The 21,515-nt window shown below is 35.4% G+C and overlaps 1 protein-coding gene across 7 annotated transcripts in view; it reads right to left on the reverse strand.

The window, feature by feature from the left end:
* Nucleotides 1–21,515, reverse strand: part of WRN (WRN RecQ like helicase) — a 123,269-nt gene that overhangs the window by 69,384 nt on the left and 32,370 nt on the right. For 6 of the 7 annotated variants that reach the window (XM_057537149.1, XM_007174071.2, XM_028164502.2 and 3 more), the window contains exons 6-15: nucleotides 20,856–21,005; nucleotides 19,561–19,630; nucleotides 14,563–14,677; nucleotides 12,145–12,568; nucleotides 9,998–10,063; nucleotides 7,920–8,061; nucleotides 6,307–6,382; nucleotides 4,790–4,857; nucleotides 4,394–4,502; nucleotides 3,752–3,820 (exon numbers count right to left, since the gene is read on the reverse strand). In XM_057537149.1, the coding sequence (XP_057393132.1) occupies nucleotides 3,752–3,820; nucleotides 4,394–4,502; nucleotides 4,790–4,857; nucleotides 6,307–6,382; nucleotides 7,920–8,061; nucleotides 9,998–10,063; nucleotides 12,145–12,568; nucleotides 14,563–14,677; nucleotides 19,561–19,630; nucleotides 20,856–21,005 (1,289 nt within the window). Of the gene's footprint in view, nucleotides 1–3,751; nucleotides 3,821–4,393; nucleotides 4,503–4,789; nucleotides 4,858–6,306; nucleotides 6,383–7,919; nucleotides 8,062–9,997; nucleotides 10,064–12,144; nucleotides 12,569–14,562; nucleotides 14,678–19,560; nucleotides 19,631–20,855; nucleotides 21,006–21,515 lie in introns of those variants that run through there. The other variant, XM_057537151.1, reaches the window with a different exon arrangement.

Genomic DNA, 21,515 nt, shown 5'->3' on the forward strand with positions numbered 1-21,515 from the left:
TGTGTTGGGTCTTCGGTTCGTGCGAGGGCTTTCTCCAGTTGCGGCAAGCGGGGGCCACTCTTCATCGCGGTGCGGGGACCGCTCTTCATCGCGGTGCGCGGGCCTTTCTCTATCGCGGCCCCTCCCGTCGCGGGGCACAGGCTCCAGACGCGCAGGCTCAGCAATTGTGGCTCACGGGCCCAGCTGCTCCGTGGCATGTGGGATCTTCCCAGACCAGGGCTCGAACCCGTGTCCCCTGCATTAGCAGGCAGATTCTCAACCACTGCGCCACCAGGGAAGCCCCCAGATACACTTTTAATCCCATGAAATTAACTCAGTAGTCTAATTAACACAGGAAATCATATAAATAATTAGTTCTGATGCCAGACTATTCAGGTTTGAATCTCAGTTCTACCTCTTACAAGCTAAGTGATCTTAGACAAGTACTTAACTTCGGTGTGCCTCAGTTTCTTCAGTGTAAAACAGTGATAAGAATTATAAAGACAACTAATTCTTAGATATCTAGATTCAAGGTAAACCCAATCAAATCCCAGCTGGCATTTTAATTGAAAAGGTGATATTGAAATACTTATGGAAATACAAAGGACCTAGAATAGACCAAAAACAAAATATTTTTGAAAGAACAAACGTGGAAGACTTGTACTACCTATTTCAAGGCTTATTATAAAGCTATAGTACTCAAGACACCAATCCAGGCAGACAAACAGATTGATAGAACAGAAAATAAAGAGTGTAGCAATAAACCCACATATATTTAGTCAATTTATTTTTCACAAAGGTGCAAAAGAAATACAGTGCAGGGCTTCCCTGGTGGCACAGTGGTTGAGAATCTGCCTGCCAATGCAGGGGACACGGGTTCGAGCCCTGGTCTGGGAAGATCCCACATGCCACGGAGCAACTAGGCCCGTGAGCCACAACTACTGGTCCTGCGCGTCTGGAGCCTGTGCTCCACAACAAGAGAGGCCGCAATAGTGAGAGGCCCGCGCACCACGATGAAGAGTGGCCCCCGCTTGCCGCAACTAGAGAAAGCCCTCGCACAGAAACGAAGACACAACACAGCCAAAAATAAATAAATAAATAAATTAATTAATTAATTAAAAAAGAAAAAAAATTTAAAAAAAAAAGAAATACAGTGCAGAAAGGATAGTCTTTTCAACAAATGGAGCTGGAAGAAATGGATATGCCTATGCAAAAAAAAAAAAAAAAAGAATTGTAATCAATACCTGGTACAATATACAAAATGTACACAAAATGGGTCATAGATCTAAATGTAAAACATAAAACTATAACATTTTTAGAAGGAAATAAAAAAGAAAATATTTGTGATCATGAGTGAGGCACCAAAAAGCAAGAGCAAAAGCAAAATCCATAAAACAACAAATCGACAAACTGGACGTTATAAAAATGAAAAAGTGATGCTCTTTAAAGGAACTGTTAAGAGAATGAAAAGAGAAATCATAAACTAAGAGATGTTTGCCAACCATATACCAAATGAAGGATTTATATTCAGAATATACAAATGACTATCAAAATTCATAAGAAAAAAACAATAAGGAACAGGCAAAAGATGCTAATAAACACTTCCTCAAAGATATACAGATGGCTAATAAGTATATGAAAAGATGCTCAACATCATTAGTCATTAAGGAAATGAAAATTAAAAACACACTGACATCCTATTAGAATGGCTAAAATTAAGACTGGCCATACCAAGTGATGGCAGAGATGGGGAGGAATTGGAACTCTAAGACACTGCTGGTGGGAATGTGAAATGGTACAACCACTCTCAAAAAAGTCTGGCAGTTTCTCAAAAAGTTAACACAGAATCATCATATGACTCAGCAATCCTACTCCTAGGCATGTACACAGAAGAACTGAAAACATATGTTCCCATAAAAACTTATACACAAATATCCATAGTACCATTATTCATAACAGCCAAAAAGTAGAAACAACCTAAATGTCCAGCACTGATGAATGAATAAATAAAATATATGTCCATACAATGGAATATTATTCATCCACAAAAAGAAATGAAGTACTGATAACATTACACTGAGTGAAAGAAGCCAGACACATAAGGCCACATCCTGTATGAGCCCATTTATATGAACTGTCCAAAATAGGCAAATCATTGAGACAGAAAGATTAGTGACTGGAAGGGAGTGAAGGAGAGGACAATAGGGAGTGACTGCTTCATGACATGGAGGTTTTGGGGGTGGGTTCTGAAAATGTTCTGGAATTAGATAGTGGTGATGGTTGTACAACATTGTGAATGTACTAAAAGCCACTGAACTGTACACTTTGAAAATAATTAAAATGGTGAATATTATATTATGTAGATTTACCTCAATTAGAATAAAAAGGTTAAACATATATCCACTACATGACCCAGTCATTCCACTCCTTGGTTTATACCAATGACATGAGAATATATGTCCATACAAAAATCTGTATACACTGGGACTTCCCTGGTGGCACAGTGGTTAAGAATCCACCTGCCAATGCAGGGGACATGGGTTTGAACCCTGGTCTGGGAAGATCCCACATGCCGTGGAGCAACTAAGGCCATGCGCCACAACTCCTGAGCCTGAGCTCTAGAGCCCGTGAGCCACAACTACTGAGCCCACGTGCCACAACTACTGAAGCCCGTGCGCCTGAAGCCTGTGCTCCTCAACAAGAGAAGCCACCACAATGAGAAGCCCGCGCACCACAACGAAGAGTAGCCCCCGCTCACCGCAACTAGAGAAAGCCTGCACACAGCAACAAAGACCCAACGCAGCCAAAAATAAAATAAAAAATAAAAATAAAGAAATAAAATAAAAAGATATATAGGAATGTTCATAGCAGATTTATTAGTAATTTTCCAAGACTAGAAACAGCTTAAGTGTCCATCAATAAGGAAATGAAAACACAACTGTGGTAATTTCATATAATAAAATACCACTGATTTTTTTTTTTTTAAACTACTGATACATGCAAGAACATGGGGAACTGTCAAAACATGATGCTGAAGGAAAGAAATCTTAAAAGAGTTCGCATTGTATGACTTCATTTATATGAAGTTCTATAACAGACAAAACAAAAGCATGGTAGAAAAAATTAAAACAGTGGTTCACTTTAGGATGGTGAATAGAAGGACAGACTGGGATGGAACATGAAGGAACTCTCTGGAGTGACAGTAATATTCTGTATCTGGCTAGGGGTTTAGGTTACATATTTGTATGCATTTATTAAAACTCAGTAAATGTATGTGTGTGTGAATGTGTATTAATATATATGCATATACATGTTAATACCTATATACACACACCTCTGTGCGCCTGAGACATTATTCTTGTTAGGAATTATGTCATGACAGGATTGGTGGGGCAAGAGATCTAGAAACCAGTCCCCACTCAGCCATTAATTCATTAGGTGACTTTGGGCAAATTCTTTTCTCTGGGCCTCAGTTTCCTCATCTGTGAAATGAGACAATACTAGATACTCTCCAAGTTCTCTTCCAAAACAAAATTTTATGATTCTATCATAATAATGCTAGCCTTCCAGTCCAAGAACTGAACATAACAGATTTCTTTGAGTTTGAAAGATTTTTAAATTAACAGTTCCGTAAATATACTATAAAAAGGAAGTATATTTTAAAATTATGGATATTTTGCCCATGCATTAAATAAAAATTTTTTGTGTACAAAATTTTCCCACATACCACAGACACCTGACCACATGATCAGAAATCATATAAATTACTTACAATTTAATATCCTCTAGAACATTTTTTGACTGTGCTGATCCAAGAAAGCAAGCTGGAATGTTGGACATTCTGTAAGAAGAAAAACAAATATTCTGGAACCATGTGCACACTACAAATATCAACTTCATTTTTAAGTGAGAAAGAACAAAGAAATATAAAGATGTACATCCTCGTCTTTGCAATCTCTTTTTGTAACTCACTAATTTGATAAATAAATTCCTTCGAAGGCTGTATTAGAAGACAGGCTGTTAAGGTGGGTTTTCCAAAAAGATTGCAGGCTCAGATTAAAGAAATTTAAAATTTTTCACAACTAAAAACTACACATCCATGTATATACTTCACACTAGGCTAAAGAAGGGTAACCAAAAGAGAAAAGAATTTTGTGATATGTAGTGTAAACTGGCATAAAATTTGCTTTTTAAAAATTTTTTTCGGGGCCATCTGGTAGCCTTGAATTACAGAGAACTCAAGAAAGAAGATAAGCTCTTCCACTGAAGTGTCATTTATTATTAATAAAGACAAAGCAACACTTTTAGCAATGCGTTACTGCGAACTAGATTTTAACATACATGATAAATCAAGTATTTCCTTCACAGGAGGAAAAACAAAGGGTGGTAATGTGGCAATGAAAGCATGACTCACTCAAGCTGGAGCACTTGGTCTTCCATCAAAGAAATAAGGGGAGAGATGACAAGGCCAATCCCGCCTACATAAACAGGTGGATACTGGAAGCACAAACTCTTTCCATACCCTTAAAATAAAAATAATACATTCAGACAAATAAAACTAAATCCTTGGTACTTTGATTTCTTCTTACAATGTACTTGTATGAGATGAACAGTCACTACTAATGTGCTACCTTCCTAAGAGTTAATTCATGCATAAATTTGAGCATCTACCCTCAGCTCACTCTCTTCTATATTTTACACCATTTGTATACATATTTGTATTTTGAGAGTTTATGGAAAGACTAAGCATGTCAAAACCTTGAAGTTTTATTTTTTAAAGGATTAGATTACTTGCTTAAGTACAACTTACCAGTTGCCATGACAACAACATTATCTCTTCTTTCTTCCAGTACAGAATGAATCACTTTCCACTGAACCCTGGAAGATGGAAAGCAAAAAGCTGCTCTGTTTTACTAACAAGAAACCCAACGGACAAGTTGAAATCCATTTAATTTTTTCACTTCCTCCAGAATTTTGTTTACATTTTTGAGCTTCAATAAAAATATATGAACCGTGGAACTTGAAAACAAAAGCCCCATTTGACCAGCCTCCCATTCAAGCTGACTGAACAACTAGGACTTCTGTTCGTATTTGTATTAAATTTTATTACATATAGCTAAAGTATAACATAAATTCCAGCTTCATCCTAGATATCCAACAGAGTCACTGATTTAAAATAAATAAGAGAAATGCTCTAGGTGAAAGGATTGACCAAGAAGGGAAATGAGGGAACTTTTTGGAGTGATTGTAATGTTCCATATTTTTAAAAGGGTTTAGGTTACATGTACACTTAAGATTTGCAAACGTTAAACACCTAAGGGTTAACCATTTCCTTATATGTAAATTTTAGTTCAAAAGTAAATAAATAAATAAATAAATAAATATTTAACTATAGTTAATCATTTACATGCTAAAGTAATTAGGGGGAAGTGTAAGGATGTCTACAATTTACCTTGAGATGCATTTTAAAAACTGAATGGATTAAAAAGCAGATAGAGAGAAAATCAATATATAATAAAGCAAGTATAATAAAATGTTAATAGTGAATTAATGGTGAATATACAACTATTCATAGTAAAAAAATAACAACTCTAATGTATCTTTGAAATTTCTTTTAATAAAATGTTGAGGGAAAAATCAATTGGAAAGGTGATCTTAAATTCACTGATATGTACATTTATGTGCATTTTTCTATGTGTAGGACATAGTTTAATTTTTTTTTTAATTTTTTAAGATCAAAAGGAAAAATGAAAGAAATGCTTCCATGGATTAAATTTTAAATTCCCAGAATAGAAAAAATACAGTCTAGAGTTTTACATTCTTATTAGCTTTATTCAACTTTACTTGTTCTTCATCTCATTTGTATTCCTCTCATTTTAATACTTATAAATGTGCCCCCTTGGATGTAAATACCTTTGAATATGTTCAAACTGATATGATTATCACTGTTTTTCAAACTATTGTCTCATGAATTTCTATTACAACAACATGCTTTGGACAATGAGATGCACAAAACAGGCACATAGATACGTATATAATAAAATACAAGTCATCATTAAATTAAGATTAATTTATTAATGTCTCTACCCAGAACTCTCTATAGTAAGGAAAACCATTTTCCACACTTATAAAAGCAATCTGCAGATATGACTTTTACATAAATATTACTTCAAAATAATTTTGTAGTCACTTAGAAAAAATATAGTGTGGCACGTATAAACTATAATGAAGTTGTACTTTTACTGTTAAATGGATGGATTATTTGCCTTTTTTCCTTTGTGAAGAAAACAGTAAATATGCAATTTAATTAACTGAGATTATACTCACGGCTTAAAACTAGAATGGCCAAAGTAGGTCTTGAGGCAATTAATTTGCTTTGCAGTAGGTCCTGGTAACCAACAGTCTTAAAATAAAATGGGCATTTATGTTAAAATAGAAGTACACAAAGTGAGAGGGAGTAAGTTTTATTTCATTGACTTCTTTTAAAGAATATAGTGGTAGGTACCAAAGGTCACTGTTGTCTTTTAAATCCACCCAATTTTGTCCTCTGGGTACCAGTCATGACTCCAGGTAAACCCTTTGATTAATTACCTAATACTAAGGATTAGAACTTTGTTGTGATTCAGTTTGCCAGCCCTGTAAAAAAACAATGTTTTGGGGCTTCCCTGGTGGCGCAGTGGTTGAGAATCTGCCTGCCAATGCAGGGGACACGGGTTCAAGCCCTGGTCTGGGAAGATCCCACATGCCACGGAGCAACTGGGCCCGTGAGCCACAACGACTGAGCCTGCGCATCTGGAGCCTGTGCTCCGCAACAAGAGAGGCCGCGATGGTGAGAGGCCCACGCACCGCGATGAAGAGTGGCCCCCACTTGCCGCAACTAGAGAGAAAGCCCTCGCACAGAAACGAAGACCCAACACGGCAAAAAATAAATAATAAATAAAAATTTTTTTTAAAAAAGCATACTTTAAAAAAAGCAAACAAAAAAAACTAACATTTAGAGCCAACAATGGCAAGCAAAACGCCAATCCAAATTTTATAATATAACCAACTTTCAATCAATAGTAAGCAGAAATTACATCACTGTCACAAATACAATCTATAGATAAAACAAGATCTTCATTTTAATTACCACTCCACCAAATCTTTGACCAAAATTCCAACTGCATAGCAGAATGGAATGACATTAATTTTACCCCACTGATTTTCATTTTTTCCTCAGGTTGAAGGGTTCATGAGGGGCCGAGAAAGAGCAAAGCAAAGAGTCAAGATAATTAATTTCTAAACAAATGAATATTTGTCCATATTTAATACAAGAAAACATAGGAAAAAAACCTTTTTTAACATTTTCATATATTTCCATCTACAAAATTATTTTATATTTTCCACATTTTAACATTGATGAAATCTAGCTCTAGAGAGTTCTACTCTATGAGAAGACACCCACAGCTTGTCATAATGAATACCATATCACTTAAATGACAGAAGATTCACTTAGTGGATTCTTTACTAGAGTTTGCATATACAGGATGAAAATTAGTCCATTTTGCTATTTGACACTGTGTCACTTATTTTAAGTAATAAGCTCCTGAAGGACAGACACTGTGTACCTATGCCATTTACAATAATGTTTAATATAAGTAATTAATTTATGATTTCTTATTAATGATTTTGACAGACAAAATATAAAATTTAGGATGAAAAGTTTCACATCACCATGTTCACCAAATGACACAACACTTCTATTACTTTACTCTTCTAAACAGTAACATTGTGCTTTATGAAGACCAAAGCACTAAGGGATTTAATGACAAGTTTCTAGGACCTAATTAACTACATGCCACAAAATCATTGACCTCCAAAATGTTTAAAACCTGGACCCTAAATTAAAATCAGTGCTAGGTATCAGAGATGAGTCATTTCAAACATATTACAGGGCTTACCTTCATCAACAACTTCTTCCTCTTCAATAGCTTCATTCTCATCTTCATCATCTTCTTCAGAAGGAAGACCCAGATTTCTTTCCATTTCTATGCATTCTGAATGATTTGGATCTACTGTGCTACTATTTAGGTTTTCTAAAGACTGAACGTTTAAAAGAATTTTTAAAAGCAAAATCATTGACAGTGTTGTATCTTTTTCAGCAAACACAAAAGGAGTATTATTAACAGAGCCTACAATTTTGTTCAAAGCTGGCAGATGTGCAAGCAATACCACAAAAGAACATGTGTGCTCCAGTTTAAATATGTGCTCAAGAATGGTTTCTAAGGCACAAGGCCAAAGAGGAATACTGCCAGCATAAACAGGGTTCATTAATACCATATAATGAACTGCCCCCAGGGAAAGTTACCATAAATTTTGAATTTAGATTATTTAAAACATTTTTTTCTTTATCATATTTCAATGCTTTCAATTCCCAAGTGGTAAATGTGGGTTTTAATGTTATTTTTGTAATGAGTTTCTCTATATCATATGTCAGTCACATTCTTTTTGAGTAAGCATAAGGTTTAAACTATAAGCAAATAATAAATGTGTTTTTGGACTTGTCAAAACAACAACAACAAAAAGATTGAAATAATTTTAGGAAAGGAATATTACAAATGTGAAATAAAGTTTATTTGTTTTCATTTTGGCTTGATATCTGATTTCTTCCCCTAAATGAAGGTTATGTATTTAACGAATCTAAGGCTATTTTAAAATTGTTTCATCTGTAAAATTTCTAACTGAGAAATAACAGGAAGAATTATTAAACCACAGTTCTCATTTTCTCTTTATATTAAACCTTCCATTTAGTAAGTTTGACTTTAAAGGTTTTTTTAGAAGTGTATTAATTTCAGGCCTACAAAAGGAAAAACAAGTGATTTTCTTCCTGATTTTTCATTCAAGTCAACAAACAGACTTAGAAAAGCATTTTGGAAATAAAGTTCTCTCATATGGGCACCCAGGTTGTCTTCTAAGAGGTTCAATATATAATATAAATTTGTGAAAGTCCACAACTACCCTATAAATGCACTACTTTAACAGCACTCCTCGGAGAAATGGCTCATCACTAAAGGAATATGATTTAGTATGTACATTCTTTTATTATTGTTAGCTAATGTTTATTATAAACACTTAGGAAATGCCAGGCTCTTTAGTAAACTCTTTAAAAGTAACACCTTAATAATAAATACGACTGTTAATTGAGTATCAAAAAGCTAAGAAACTCACCCAAAGTCACACAGCTAATAAAGGGAGAAGCTAGAATTTGAACCCACATTTACATTCAGAATCCACATTCCTATCACTACTACACTGCCTCAAAATTAAAGAACCAGGAACTTAATCCCATTTCATAAAAAGAAAAATCACATCAACCTAAAGATGAGGACTAACAAGGATGCATAATGGTGAACTTCTGTGTTTTTCTTCATTTTTCACTTAATTTAGCAAAATTTAGGTTTTTCTTTCTAATTTTCCATCCTTGATTCATAAGACCTGACAAAGAAACCCGAGGTCAGGTGAAGTAGAAAATACATAAATTATAAAATGATATTTTCAACTCTGATAACAAAATAGGGGAAAACTGAACCATTTAAAACATTAGAAAATTATATACAATAGGAAACAGCAAATAAAACCAAAGGAAGTAAAGAAGAATATGGAATGTATAAAAACAGAACTTCCAAATAAAAGTGGATACACATGGATGGGAAGAAAGAGAAACCTGTTTCAATACTGGAGAGCTGAATCACTACCCATGTTCCAGGAAAAGATTAAAAGTAAGTGACCTAAGAGGGAACAAAAAACATACTTCTATGTTTTCTAGTATGTAAAAATTAGTATACTACTCCTACTACTACTACATTATTCATAGACCATACCAAGGTATAAAGAAATATGAAATGGAAAACAAAATCTAATGTTACATAAGTGATAGCAATCTCACTGTGGTGGGACCAGTTTAGAATTAGGCAATATTTTACTTAATTAATGTCTCTTGGAAACAACTGAAAGTAATTTTCCATAATGTTGAACATACCTTAAGCATCTCCATTTCTAAATCTTCATCACTCTCAATTACATAAGATATATCCTCTTCGTTATCCTTGGAAGACAAAAAAAAAAATTTCAAACATTAATTTCCAGTATAATTGACTCCATACCCTCTTTTCCACGAAATAAAGTCCCTATATGCTAAATAACTTTAGACTACTTCCTATTCTTCTCTAATAAATAAATTTATAATATATATTTATATGTTTATATGACAGGTAGATAGAAAGGAAGGGAGAGAGGATGGTAGGGAGGAATAAACATAGAAACAAAGAAAGAAACAAAGAACCAAGTAAAAAGAGAAAAAAAGAAATATAATTGGAAAGATAAAACAAGATAGACAAACAGACATGAAATAAAGCCCACACTCTCTAAATGAGAGTACAGTGACAAGCTCACCTATGGTTAAAAAAATCTCAAACTGTGTTTCCCAAACTTTTTGAGTACAAGAACCTCTTTGCAATCTTGAAAAATTCTGTACAAAGCCAGGAACTACAGTTGTTCTCTTATAGCCACTGATTTTTAAAGGATTAAAAAAAAGCTACTATGATTGTAATAATACCTTTAAATATTGTTATTTTGCAAATAGCATCTACAGGTGTTTGAAAAACAGGGTCAGATAAGTTATTTATTCATCTATTGCCAATACCTGGTTATGACGAAACTACAATAACATGGCAATCCCCATGAAGCAGGTGTCCAAGGATAGAAACCTGTACAAAAGAAACCCACAAAAGAAATACAGAAGGACCCCAAAAAAAGGCTAATCTTTAAATTGGAAGTAGGAAAAGGAAGTACAGCCTTAATTAACCTGCAAAAATTAAGCTTTAAAAAAGATTTTAAAGTTTTATACAAGGAAAGAAAAAATCTTTTATTTTTTAAATCATTATTTATTTATTTGCTGTGTGGGTCTTTAATGAATTTTTTAAATGCTAATAATTATTACACAATAAAAAATGGCAATAATCGGGGTAAAAGATGCGAGTCAGATCATGAAATCCTGATCACAATTCTATGTCACTGTATGAAACGTATCACTTTAAAGTAAATACCTAATACAAAATTTCTAGAAAATCAAAAGGTAATGCAGATATTAGCAAAAGATATTCCCCAAAAGAGGAGTGTGCTTTACAAATGGTTGGTATGAAAACAGTTTGAAAACAATGTTAAAATAAAGTGCATTCATATACGGATAGAAGTGATTACTAATATAGTTACCAAACACAGAGAAATACTGAGACTCTGTCATTAGAAAACTGAGGAAATAATCCTATTAAATGACTTTTAAATCTAATTTTAAAAACTTAAAACTTAGTTATTATAAAAGAAAATGTATAAAATTCTACCAAATATAAGCAACATAGGTAATTTTTTTAATTAATGAAAAACAAATGAGGTAAAAAGTATACAGCTATATGATGTCTCTTTTGTCTTTACAATAAAAGAAACACAATGCTTCCTCTAATACAACTTTACTAATTCAAAAAATATGCTTAAGTTAGCCAATAGAAAAACATAATCTCACAAATTAAACTAATCAAATCGGAACATAATAATTAGAAACCTAAACATGAAGTTGAGAGAAAATACAGAATGTTTAACAATAATCCATCAAGAAAAAAATGTAGGTTTCTGACTCTAGATGACAGTAAAGGTTAGTGTCAAGCAAAAACATCAGTTTATTAGAAACCCTCTCAGACTATCAAGTAAAGAAAACCCATATGAAGAAATAAAACTACTCTCAAAATTCAAGTTTGGAAGAGAATCCCTAGTAGATATGTAGGGAATCCACAAAAAGAAGAGGTATATATTAGGTAGGAGAAATGCTTAGCAAATTATAACAAATGTGTATTGACACTAAAAATCTTTCCACTATAAAATGCTGCTTATTATAGTAAGTCAGGAGTAGCAAACCCAGCCCACTTTTTGCTTTTGTAAATAAAGTTTTACTGAAACGCAGACAGACTATTTGTCTATAGCTGCTTTCACACTGAATTGGCAGAACTGGGCAGTTAACAACAGAAACTGTGTGGTCTGCAAAACCTGAAATATTTACTATCTGCCCCTCTACAGAAAAAATCAGCCAACCACTACCATGAATGAAAACTGTTTTCTCTTTACTGTATTTAGTACCTCAGGAGATTTGCAAGTAACATCACCAAGATGTTTTTCCTGAGCCTGTTGTTCCAAACGTTGGAGTTCATCTTCTGTAATATCTAATGACATGAAACAAGCTCTTTCTGGAGTCTCTTCCAACTTATTATCTTCGAGTCCATCTTCAAATCCATTTTCTTCTTGTTTTACTTCGTTTGCAAGTACATTTTCTCCATCATGTTTAATTAAATTATCAGGTGTTGTGTCCCATGCTTCATCTTCAACGTTAGTAAAAATTTTATGTTCTCTAATTTGTTTCTGTTGTACTTCACCAGCAGTGGGCTCTTCCAACGATAATAAGTGAAAATTACTGCTGGGCCTCAGTTCATTCTCAGTAGAACCAAGTATCATCTTCCTCAATGAATACAGATTTTCTGAAATATCCTTCAATAGTACAGAAACCCTAAAAAAAATTTTAAGAAAGGTGAGTTCAACTTTAATTGTGTTAACTCTAAGGACAAGTTTTAATGCTTTTTTAAGGAAGAAGATCTTCACTTAAAGGACACACTGGATTAAAGATGCTCTTCATACCCTAATACCTATACCCTATATGCTTATAGCTTCTGGGCTACTCTCTAGTACAGCAAGGTACTTCTACATTCAACAGCTGACTTGCATGCTTACTAAAGTGTCAGTAGTGTTTGGTCCCAAACTAATTGTTTATGGTGTCATTCCTTATCCATACCTGATTTTCATGTTAAGCAGATATCCAAGCCTGTCAAACTGTATTTATAAATGAAAAGCAAATATGCTTTGAATGTGGCCTCACGCAGTCCACTGGAAGTGCAGTTAAGTGAACTTGAATTCATGTTTATGGCATGTATTTTGGCTGTTCAGGGGCCTTTTTTGTTCTCCCCTGGTTTAGAAGTGTAATCTAAATAAGTGAAGTAATACCGGAGACTTTGACAAAGAACCTGAAATAAGAGATTTAACTAGTTTTTGTTTTGACACTAAAACTTTACAAGATCTACCTATATTAAAAATGAATCCAGGGACTTCCCTGGTGGTCCAGTGGTAAGGAATCCACCTTCCAAAAGCGGGGGATGCAGGTTCGATCCCTGGTCAGGGAACTAAGATCTCACATGCTGCGGGGCAGCTGGGCCCGTGCATCACAACTACTGAGCTCGTGCGCCTCGACTAGAGAGAAACTCGTGCACCGCAGCAAAGAGCCCGCATGCCGCAACTAAGACCCGGCACAGCCAGAAATAAATAAATAAATAATAAATCTTTTTTTAAAAAAATGAATCCAGTATTCCCCATTCTCAAATTTTAAGAAAACTACTTAGCTTTGATATTACAAAGCAAAGCATTAAGCACATGTAATTTACATTCAATAGATATTCTAATTCCTAGAAAAAATCTGAAATGCATGTGAACAGTAATTTTTCATGTAAATGGTGATTTTTCTTCTTCCATGGAGGGAAAAATGTAAAAATGAATATGAAATAGCTTTATTAGTACCTTTCCCCAGTTGACAGTTATTTCTTTCAGAAATTCTCAAAGTTACATAAAAACTACTGAAACAAATTGCTAGGGGGAAAATCACTTTGAAAAAGAGCTGAATTTCTATCTCATACTTTGAAATCCATCAAAATCTATCACAAATCTCATCCAAAAAAGAATACATTAACATTGCGTTTTGTCAGAGTCAGAATTCTATTTCAACTAACTGCTTCACATTCATACAAAGGATTTTGGCCTCAAAATTATATTACCACATTATAATCAATCACTGTTCAAGAGCACTCCTGCCTCTAGAGGTTTAACAAGGGAGTCATTCAGCAATTAAGGACAGAGACAGGCCTGATTCCAAGAAGAATCAGCTGCTGGGCACCAGTAGCCCAATGTCTGTTAATCCAAATATCTCAAGTTATTTAATGCTTCGGCTATAAAATAGTCTTTAAAATCTAAATGTCTCTTGTTTTAACAGTCTGCTGATTAGGTAGACTTCTTTATATAATAACCACTTAATAACCAGAAAAATGAGGCTACTAAAAGTTGCTTTTATTTATAGATTTCAAGTAACCAAACTTGAAATTGAAATTTGAAACTTGAAATTTCAAGTCACCAAACTTGAAACATATTATTTAATATAATTAAATGAAAAATGAGCATAAACAGAAAGAAAGAGACAACTTTGAATCTTCAATATTTTCCTTCATGTGAACTTAGGAGTTTTATTTTGCTTTGCTTCATAAAACATCCTACAAAGTAGACAGAAAAGCCTCAAACTTTTTGTGCACAATTTAACAATTGGAAAGATATTTCTCAAATTTATACATCAGTCTGTGTGCATGTATGCAAGCATGAGTCTACCCTAATGAACAGTAATTCTTCACTATATATAGGAAAATGCAATAAGAACAAACAGAACTGATAAAAAGAGAAATATTTAACCTCTGTGGATTTTCCAGTTTTTCAAAAGTATCAGGAAGATGCTGAGCCAGATCCATCATCTCCTCGGAGACGGAAGTCAATTGTTTCTTCACATCACTAGGTAGTACTTCTTCCTCTGGAACAAAAGAATCAGTACTAATTTTCAAACTACAAAGCAGAGACATTTATTTAAACAGTATTAGGGCTTAAATTTTCATTTTGTTTCTTTAAATGAATTCCAACAAAAAGACTTCCTTAACCTATCTCCAAATCACCTCAGTCACTTTATTTCCCTTCCAAATTTTTGCTCTTTAAAATTTCAGACTAAATTCTAAGCGATCTGCATTCATACATAGTACAACCCAGTGGTTATCAACCTAGGCAGAAGGTGAAGGCAGAAATGAGACTCGGAACCCATCTGCACTATTTCAAAATCAGAAACCAATATAACACCACATGGGAGGCTACGTACTAAATACAGTTTGGTAAACAACCTTACCCGACAGCCATTCCTCACTGCCCTCATTACCAGTCATCACAAAATAAAATGCAAGCCTTTCTAATCAGTGATCATCTTCCAAACTCGCAGCTTCATTCTGTCTGATGGGTCTCCATCAACACCACAAACCCTTCCCCTGCTTAGAATTTCTTACTCTTCATCACCACTTCTTGTGTCCTTTACAAGTCCACCCGGCTCCTCTGAAGCACTGGACATAGGATACACCATTAGCTACTCCTGCTTGCTGCAGTTATCCTGTGATCTCACAATTACATCATTCATTGAAGATTTCGGCACCTGGTTCACTGTCTCTTCCTTCCCTACTACTCCTGTGATAATTCCTGGTAACTTCAACATTCACAGGTAACTTGATAATTCCTGGTCACCTAAGAGTATGGCCTTTTCAGTTCCTCATTCCCTCCATTTCCAACCATCTTTTCCTCAACTGACCTCAGCCACTCCTTCCCATAACCATACCCTTGATCTTACAATTGCCAGTAAAGTCACCATTTCCAAACTTCAATTACAAGCATTCCATACTGAGAACACCTGCATGCTATCTTTCCTTCCAACACGCTTTCCCCAATACAACAATTCTTTCACACTTTCAGAACCAAGTCCACTGACCTACCGCCTTTTCCTTACCCATTACCCTTGTCACTCCCCCTATCACCCATGTCTTACGGTCCTTCCTTACCCATATTAATCATTCCTTCCTGTGGACTCAACACTTTTGCTCCTTCCTTCCTCTATGGCAAAACACTACTCTAATTAAACCCACTTTTTTTTACCTACTTGATGCCTATACCCAAACAGTTGACTATAGTTGAAAATAAAACACAATTATGATTATGACACTTTGCTTTAAATTCATGCACAGACCTCGACGAACCCTCAGTAATGACTGCTAGTTATTCTACATTTCCCACTCTCCCACTCTCAAGATGACTATTTCATCCCTCTTTCTCTCTCTTCAAGCCCCCAACACCTGCCTGTCCCTCCTTTTACTCAGAGAACAACTTCACTTCTTACTTCATTAAGAAAACAGAAACAACAATGAGAATTATCTCGTCTTCCCCCACCAATCTGCTGATTAGTCTGCATTCGTATCACTACTCCCATTTACAGCAAAATTCCTTGAAAGAAAGAATTGTCCATACTCACTGTCTTCAAATTTTCTAATTCCATTTTCTCCTAAACTGACTCCCACTAAGCTTCTTCCAAAAGCTGCTTTTAGAAAGGTTACCGACAGCCTCCACACAGTCAAATATAACGGTTAATCCTAGTTGCTCATCTCACTCAAATTCTCAGAGGCACTGAAAACAGATGACTTACTCGGACTCACAACATTTTCTTCGCTGGCTTCTGAACACCACCCGCCTGTGTTTCCTCCTCCATCACTGCCCCTTCACAGGCCTCTTTGCTGCATGCGCCTCATCTTCCTGACCGCTAGAGGTTGGTGTGCCCTTGACGTCAATACTTGGGCCTCTTCTGTTCTTTATTCCACTCGCTCCCTATTTTATCTTCTCCAGTTTAACTACCATCTGTATGCTGACGACCGCCAAGTTGTATCTCCAACCACCTGAACGCACTCCAGAATCATGTTTCCAACTAAGATATCTCCTTGGATATGAATAAGCCTCTAAAACTTAGCATGGCCAAAACAGAAATCTACATTTTTCTCACTCAAATCTGCTCTCCTCATAATCTTTCCACTGTGACTGACCCTCCCATTCACTCAGTGGATCCAACCAAAATACCCTGATTGTTCTCTCACTCTCTACATCTCACCCCCCACAGAGAATTCATCAGCAAATACATACACCCTCTACCGCTTCTCACCCCCTCTGCTGCTACCAGCCTAATCCACACAATTATCATCTCGTCTGGACTATTATAATAGCCTCCAAACCGACTTCCCTGCCTAAACACTTTCCCTCCTACAGCGTCCAGAAAAATACTTTTAAGATAAAAATTTAATCGTTATCATTCTGCTGCTCCAAACCCTATAAGGATTTCGCATCACTCACCATTGTATTTATTTTAATTAATAAAATAGGAAGTCAGATTCACAGCCTGTAAGGCCCTAAATGATCTGGCCCAAGCTACTTTTCCGGCCTCATTTCCTATTCCTCTCACCCTTACTCATTTCACCTCAGTTACACTCACTGTCCCTCGGACACTCTGCTCTTTCTTCCCCTCACGCCTTCCATGTTCTCCCCTTGGGCATCATTCCCTCACTCAGACAAATGAAGTAAAGAGGTTTGGTCGGTTTTGTTCAGTGCATTTTCGTCAGCAAGTGGTACACTGCCTGACCCATAATAAACACCCAACAAATATGGTATATGAATAAATGAATAAATATTCCCTTTCCAAACCAAGCTTCTTAAATAAAAAAAAAAAAAAGTTACTTACACAAGCTTTCTCTCTTTCCTTACATCTTAGTCCTCTATTCACGCAAACGTGATTTCTCCCACATCATTCCACTACTCCACTCTTGCTTCGGTTACAGTACTTTCATGGTACCCAAGCCTGTGACCCTTTTTTGTGCCCCCATGACCACTCTCTCCTCGATATACCCTTTTGTCACCCAGTGCACCAAAGCTGCTGCAGTAAAAGATTACAAATGATTGCCACATTGCCAAATCCAAGGACTAATTCTGAGTCCTCAGCTTCTGAGACTCCCAGGAAAATTTAAAACAGTTGATAACACCCTCCTACAAAAAACATGCTCTTTCCTTGGCCTGCTGCACACCCCGCCTCCTCGTTTCCTTCTATGCCCATGGCAGCTCCTCTGGTGTCCCCTCCTCCATGCAAGCATTAAATACTAAGAGTTCCTCGAGACTCTCAGCCCCACTTCTTTATCTCAAACTCCTAATTCTTTACCTTTAACTCAAACTCTCCCCTGAGTTACAGGCTGGGTATCTAAGTGCCTACGGGCCACCACCTCCATTTCGCTAGCTCGCAGGCTTCCTTCCTTTAACATGCCTAAAATCAATGGTATGACTCCTCGACCCCAAATCCTGCTCCTCCTCTGCAATGTTTCTCATTGCTGTTGCTCATGCCAACAGCACAGGACTGATCCTTGGCACATGGCTCACACCATCACATTAAATTCTCTTCATTCTACTGCCCTATTAAATGTCTTTTGCATCTATCCACTTCTCTCCGTCCTCAATATAACCAATCAAGCCAGGTCACCATCACCTCTCACTTGGATTATGGGCACAGCCTCCTAACAGGTCTTTCCACTGTGACCCTTGCCCTCCAGAACCCATTTTCTGCTCTACAGTCCAAGTTCGTATTTTTTAATGTAATTCACGTCACTCCTGTGCTTAAAACCCTCAATAACTCTTAGGAGGAAATGTAAACCCCTAACATGGCCTATCTGCTTTCCTTTTTCTGCTTCTCCTACACCCCTCACCCTGTCGTATTCAATAGCTCACCACGCTTTACTGCTTTCAGTTTCCTATAGATACCTCTTACCTCTGAAACTTGGCCCCTGCTATTTCCTGTGCCTTTGACACTTCTCCTCTGCTCTTCAGCTAGCTGACTCCTGCTCATATTTCAGGTCTTGCCGTAAACATCACTTTCTCCATAGAATATTCTCTAATACCTCCAGATACGCATGGATCCCTCTCCTATATGCTAACCGTAACACCTTTTTCCCCACATCATAAGCCTCATCTTCCTACACTGCCTGTTTCTGGTTCACCTATATCCCCCATAAAGTTGTAGGTTTCCCTCTCAAGAAACAGATCGTGCCTGTCTTGTTCACTGCTGGATCTCCATTCGTAAAGGGCTGGATAATATTTAATAAATGAATAAAAATATATTTAACTACTATATCATTTAGTGTTTATTAGCTACCATCTTGGGAATAAGCTAGTATTTTAAGTGAGAAACAATGTGCAAACATCTTTTTATTTTCTGATGTTCTAATCTTCTTGTATCCTTTAATAAAAGAAAAAACACAAACTTATAATACAAACCAAAAGTGGTCATTTGAAAATATCGTCTGTATATACATGGGGGAAATTTGAGAAAGGTGAGGTTGACACTGCTGGAAGGAAAGAAGGGAGGGAGGGAGGGAGGGAGGAAGTGGCCATTCTGTTTGGAGAAAAACAGCAGAGTTATCGTATCCTGGAGAAAGTTTAGAAATTTAAACCAGGGCACTATAAAGCATCTTATATACTTCAAATATTTATAGCAAAGATGTATAATCTCCAGACTAAGAGGTGGGTGGTTGTATCACTCATGTTATTAAGACCCAACTCTAGAAGCCTAATGAACAGCAATGCTACAAAGGAAAAGTAGTTAAGTCCTGCTTTGCTACAACCAACATGCCTGAAGCCCTAAGCTTTGGCCAAATAGACCTCATCCTAATGTCAACACTGCTCAGACAATCAAGAAGTTGTAATAATACTAAATATTTTGCACATGTGTGAATACTTTTTGGAGATAAACCTCACAAATGAGCAAATTCAAATTTTACCTTTTATTTTCAGACCATAACATACCTTCATGCATAGCAAATATCTGTACAGCATCTCCCAAATTTTCTAATTTTTGATAAATGATGAAACCAGCCTACAGGAAAACAAAAAAATGAAAACAGTATACTAAAGATCACCAAATAAAATTTCATGTCCCATCTTTACAAAAATCTAAAACAATGATTCCCAAGGCACCCAAAAAGCTGAATTCAACCTATTAAGTTATGCAAAGATCTAAATGTCTTTATTTATTCACCACACCAATTGTGAGAATGCAGAAAGCAGCTGTCTACACCTTAAAATACAAATTTTCACATTTTAACGTCCAATATTATGAGCAGGTAACGAAATCAAATATATATATATATAAATGGAATCTAACAAAATACAATCAAGTAAGAGAAAACTGTTTGACTACAGATACCCATTCCCCATTATCTCATTATTAGCCATTAGTCAGTGTATATACAGTCCTCCTTCTAGCTACTGTTAATAGGAATAATCAAGTCACACGGATTTCTCATGAATAAAAATGCTACAGAACTTGTACTAGTTCTCAACAAGTTTTCTGATTTTTTTAAACAGAACATAAAGGAAAATTATCTTTCTATTTCCCCACAAAACAGAATTTTTTCTGTTTATAAATAAAAGGAGCTTCCATTCATAAAAACAGATGCAAAAAAGTAAACAATAAGATATTCATCTACAAATAAAAGTATAAGGGGAAAAAAAGCCCATTGGGACATAAAATACATTTCTTGGAAACAAACAAACAATAGTGCTATATATATATATATATGGCCAGATTTCCTTATGTACGAATATATAAATATGAAAATACATCTGACTAACAGCAGTAGAAAGCTAATTGTGGAGGCAATTTTTCTAAATTTTTACCACATTTTAAATATAAACATAAGAAATAAGGCCAGTTTCAATATAGAAACTGTATTGCAGTTATTTTTATTCTGTAGTGGCCTATAATAAAATACATCATCAATACCATTTGTTCTTGCTCAGTCTGAGCTTATTCGCCTTCCATGTTTTCAGAGAACTCACATTTTTTACATACAAATTGGACATTATTTTGGCTTCATGACAATAAAAATAACTAGTATTAAACAATCTGTTGATTGGTACTTGCTAATTAATACTCAGAATTACAAGTTTCACTAAATTTCTTCCTAAGTATTTTTAATGCCAAACTGATTTAAAAGATTTTAGTTAAGTTTGTGCCACTACCACAATAAAACTTTTATAAAGTAATTTATTATAAAGTTTAACAAACAGATCATAGTCTAAAGATGTCTGGTACATACATAAGCATCAGTGGCTGCATATAGTTTCTGGTCCTCAGTGAGGGGAAACTTACTCCAGTTGCTGCAGCGGATAGACTTGTCTTTCAGAAGCTGTTTACCAAAGAGGTGTTTAACCAAACCACTGAGGCTCCAGGTCTCTGTACATTTCAACTAAAAGCAATGAAAAACCAACTCAGCAAAAATTATTTCCTTCTATTTTCAGATATTCCTAATTATCTGATACCAAATGATCATGTCACACATAAAGCTGGAAATGTTACACCAAAATATAAGGCAGAGATAGTCCTTAATAGATTTCCTGTCACTAAAAACCTCATTTGCAGTTCACATTATAAGAATTTAATTCTGGAATTTCCCCAACGTAGGTATTAAAATTCTTGGACTGTTGAAGCATCATTCATAGACAAAAGTTGAATAGGTTGGTAGGCTTTCTACTTCTCAGCCAAATGAATAGTTGGCTAATATGAGAATTTAACTTAATGACTACATGAATAAAATAGGTGAAATATGGGTGATGGAAGTGATGGTCAAACTTCCACTAAGAGCATCATACCACAAGAGCTGCATTATGCTCTTAAAAAAAAAAAAAGATATTGATATAGATGGATTAAAGAGATAAACTTAAAATACAATATTTAAATTTGCATATATATGAAACAA

This window comes from Balaenoptera acutorostrata, chromosome 21, assembly GCF_949987535.1.
Source record: "Balaenoptera acutorostrata chromosome 21, mBalAcu1.1, whole genome shotgun sequence".
NCBI classification, from domain to species: domain Eukaryota; kingdom Metazoa; phylum Chordata; class Mammalia; order Artiodactyla; family Balaenopteridae; genus Balaenoptera; species Balaenoptera acutorostrata.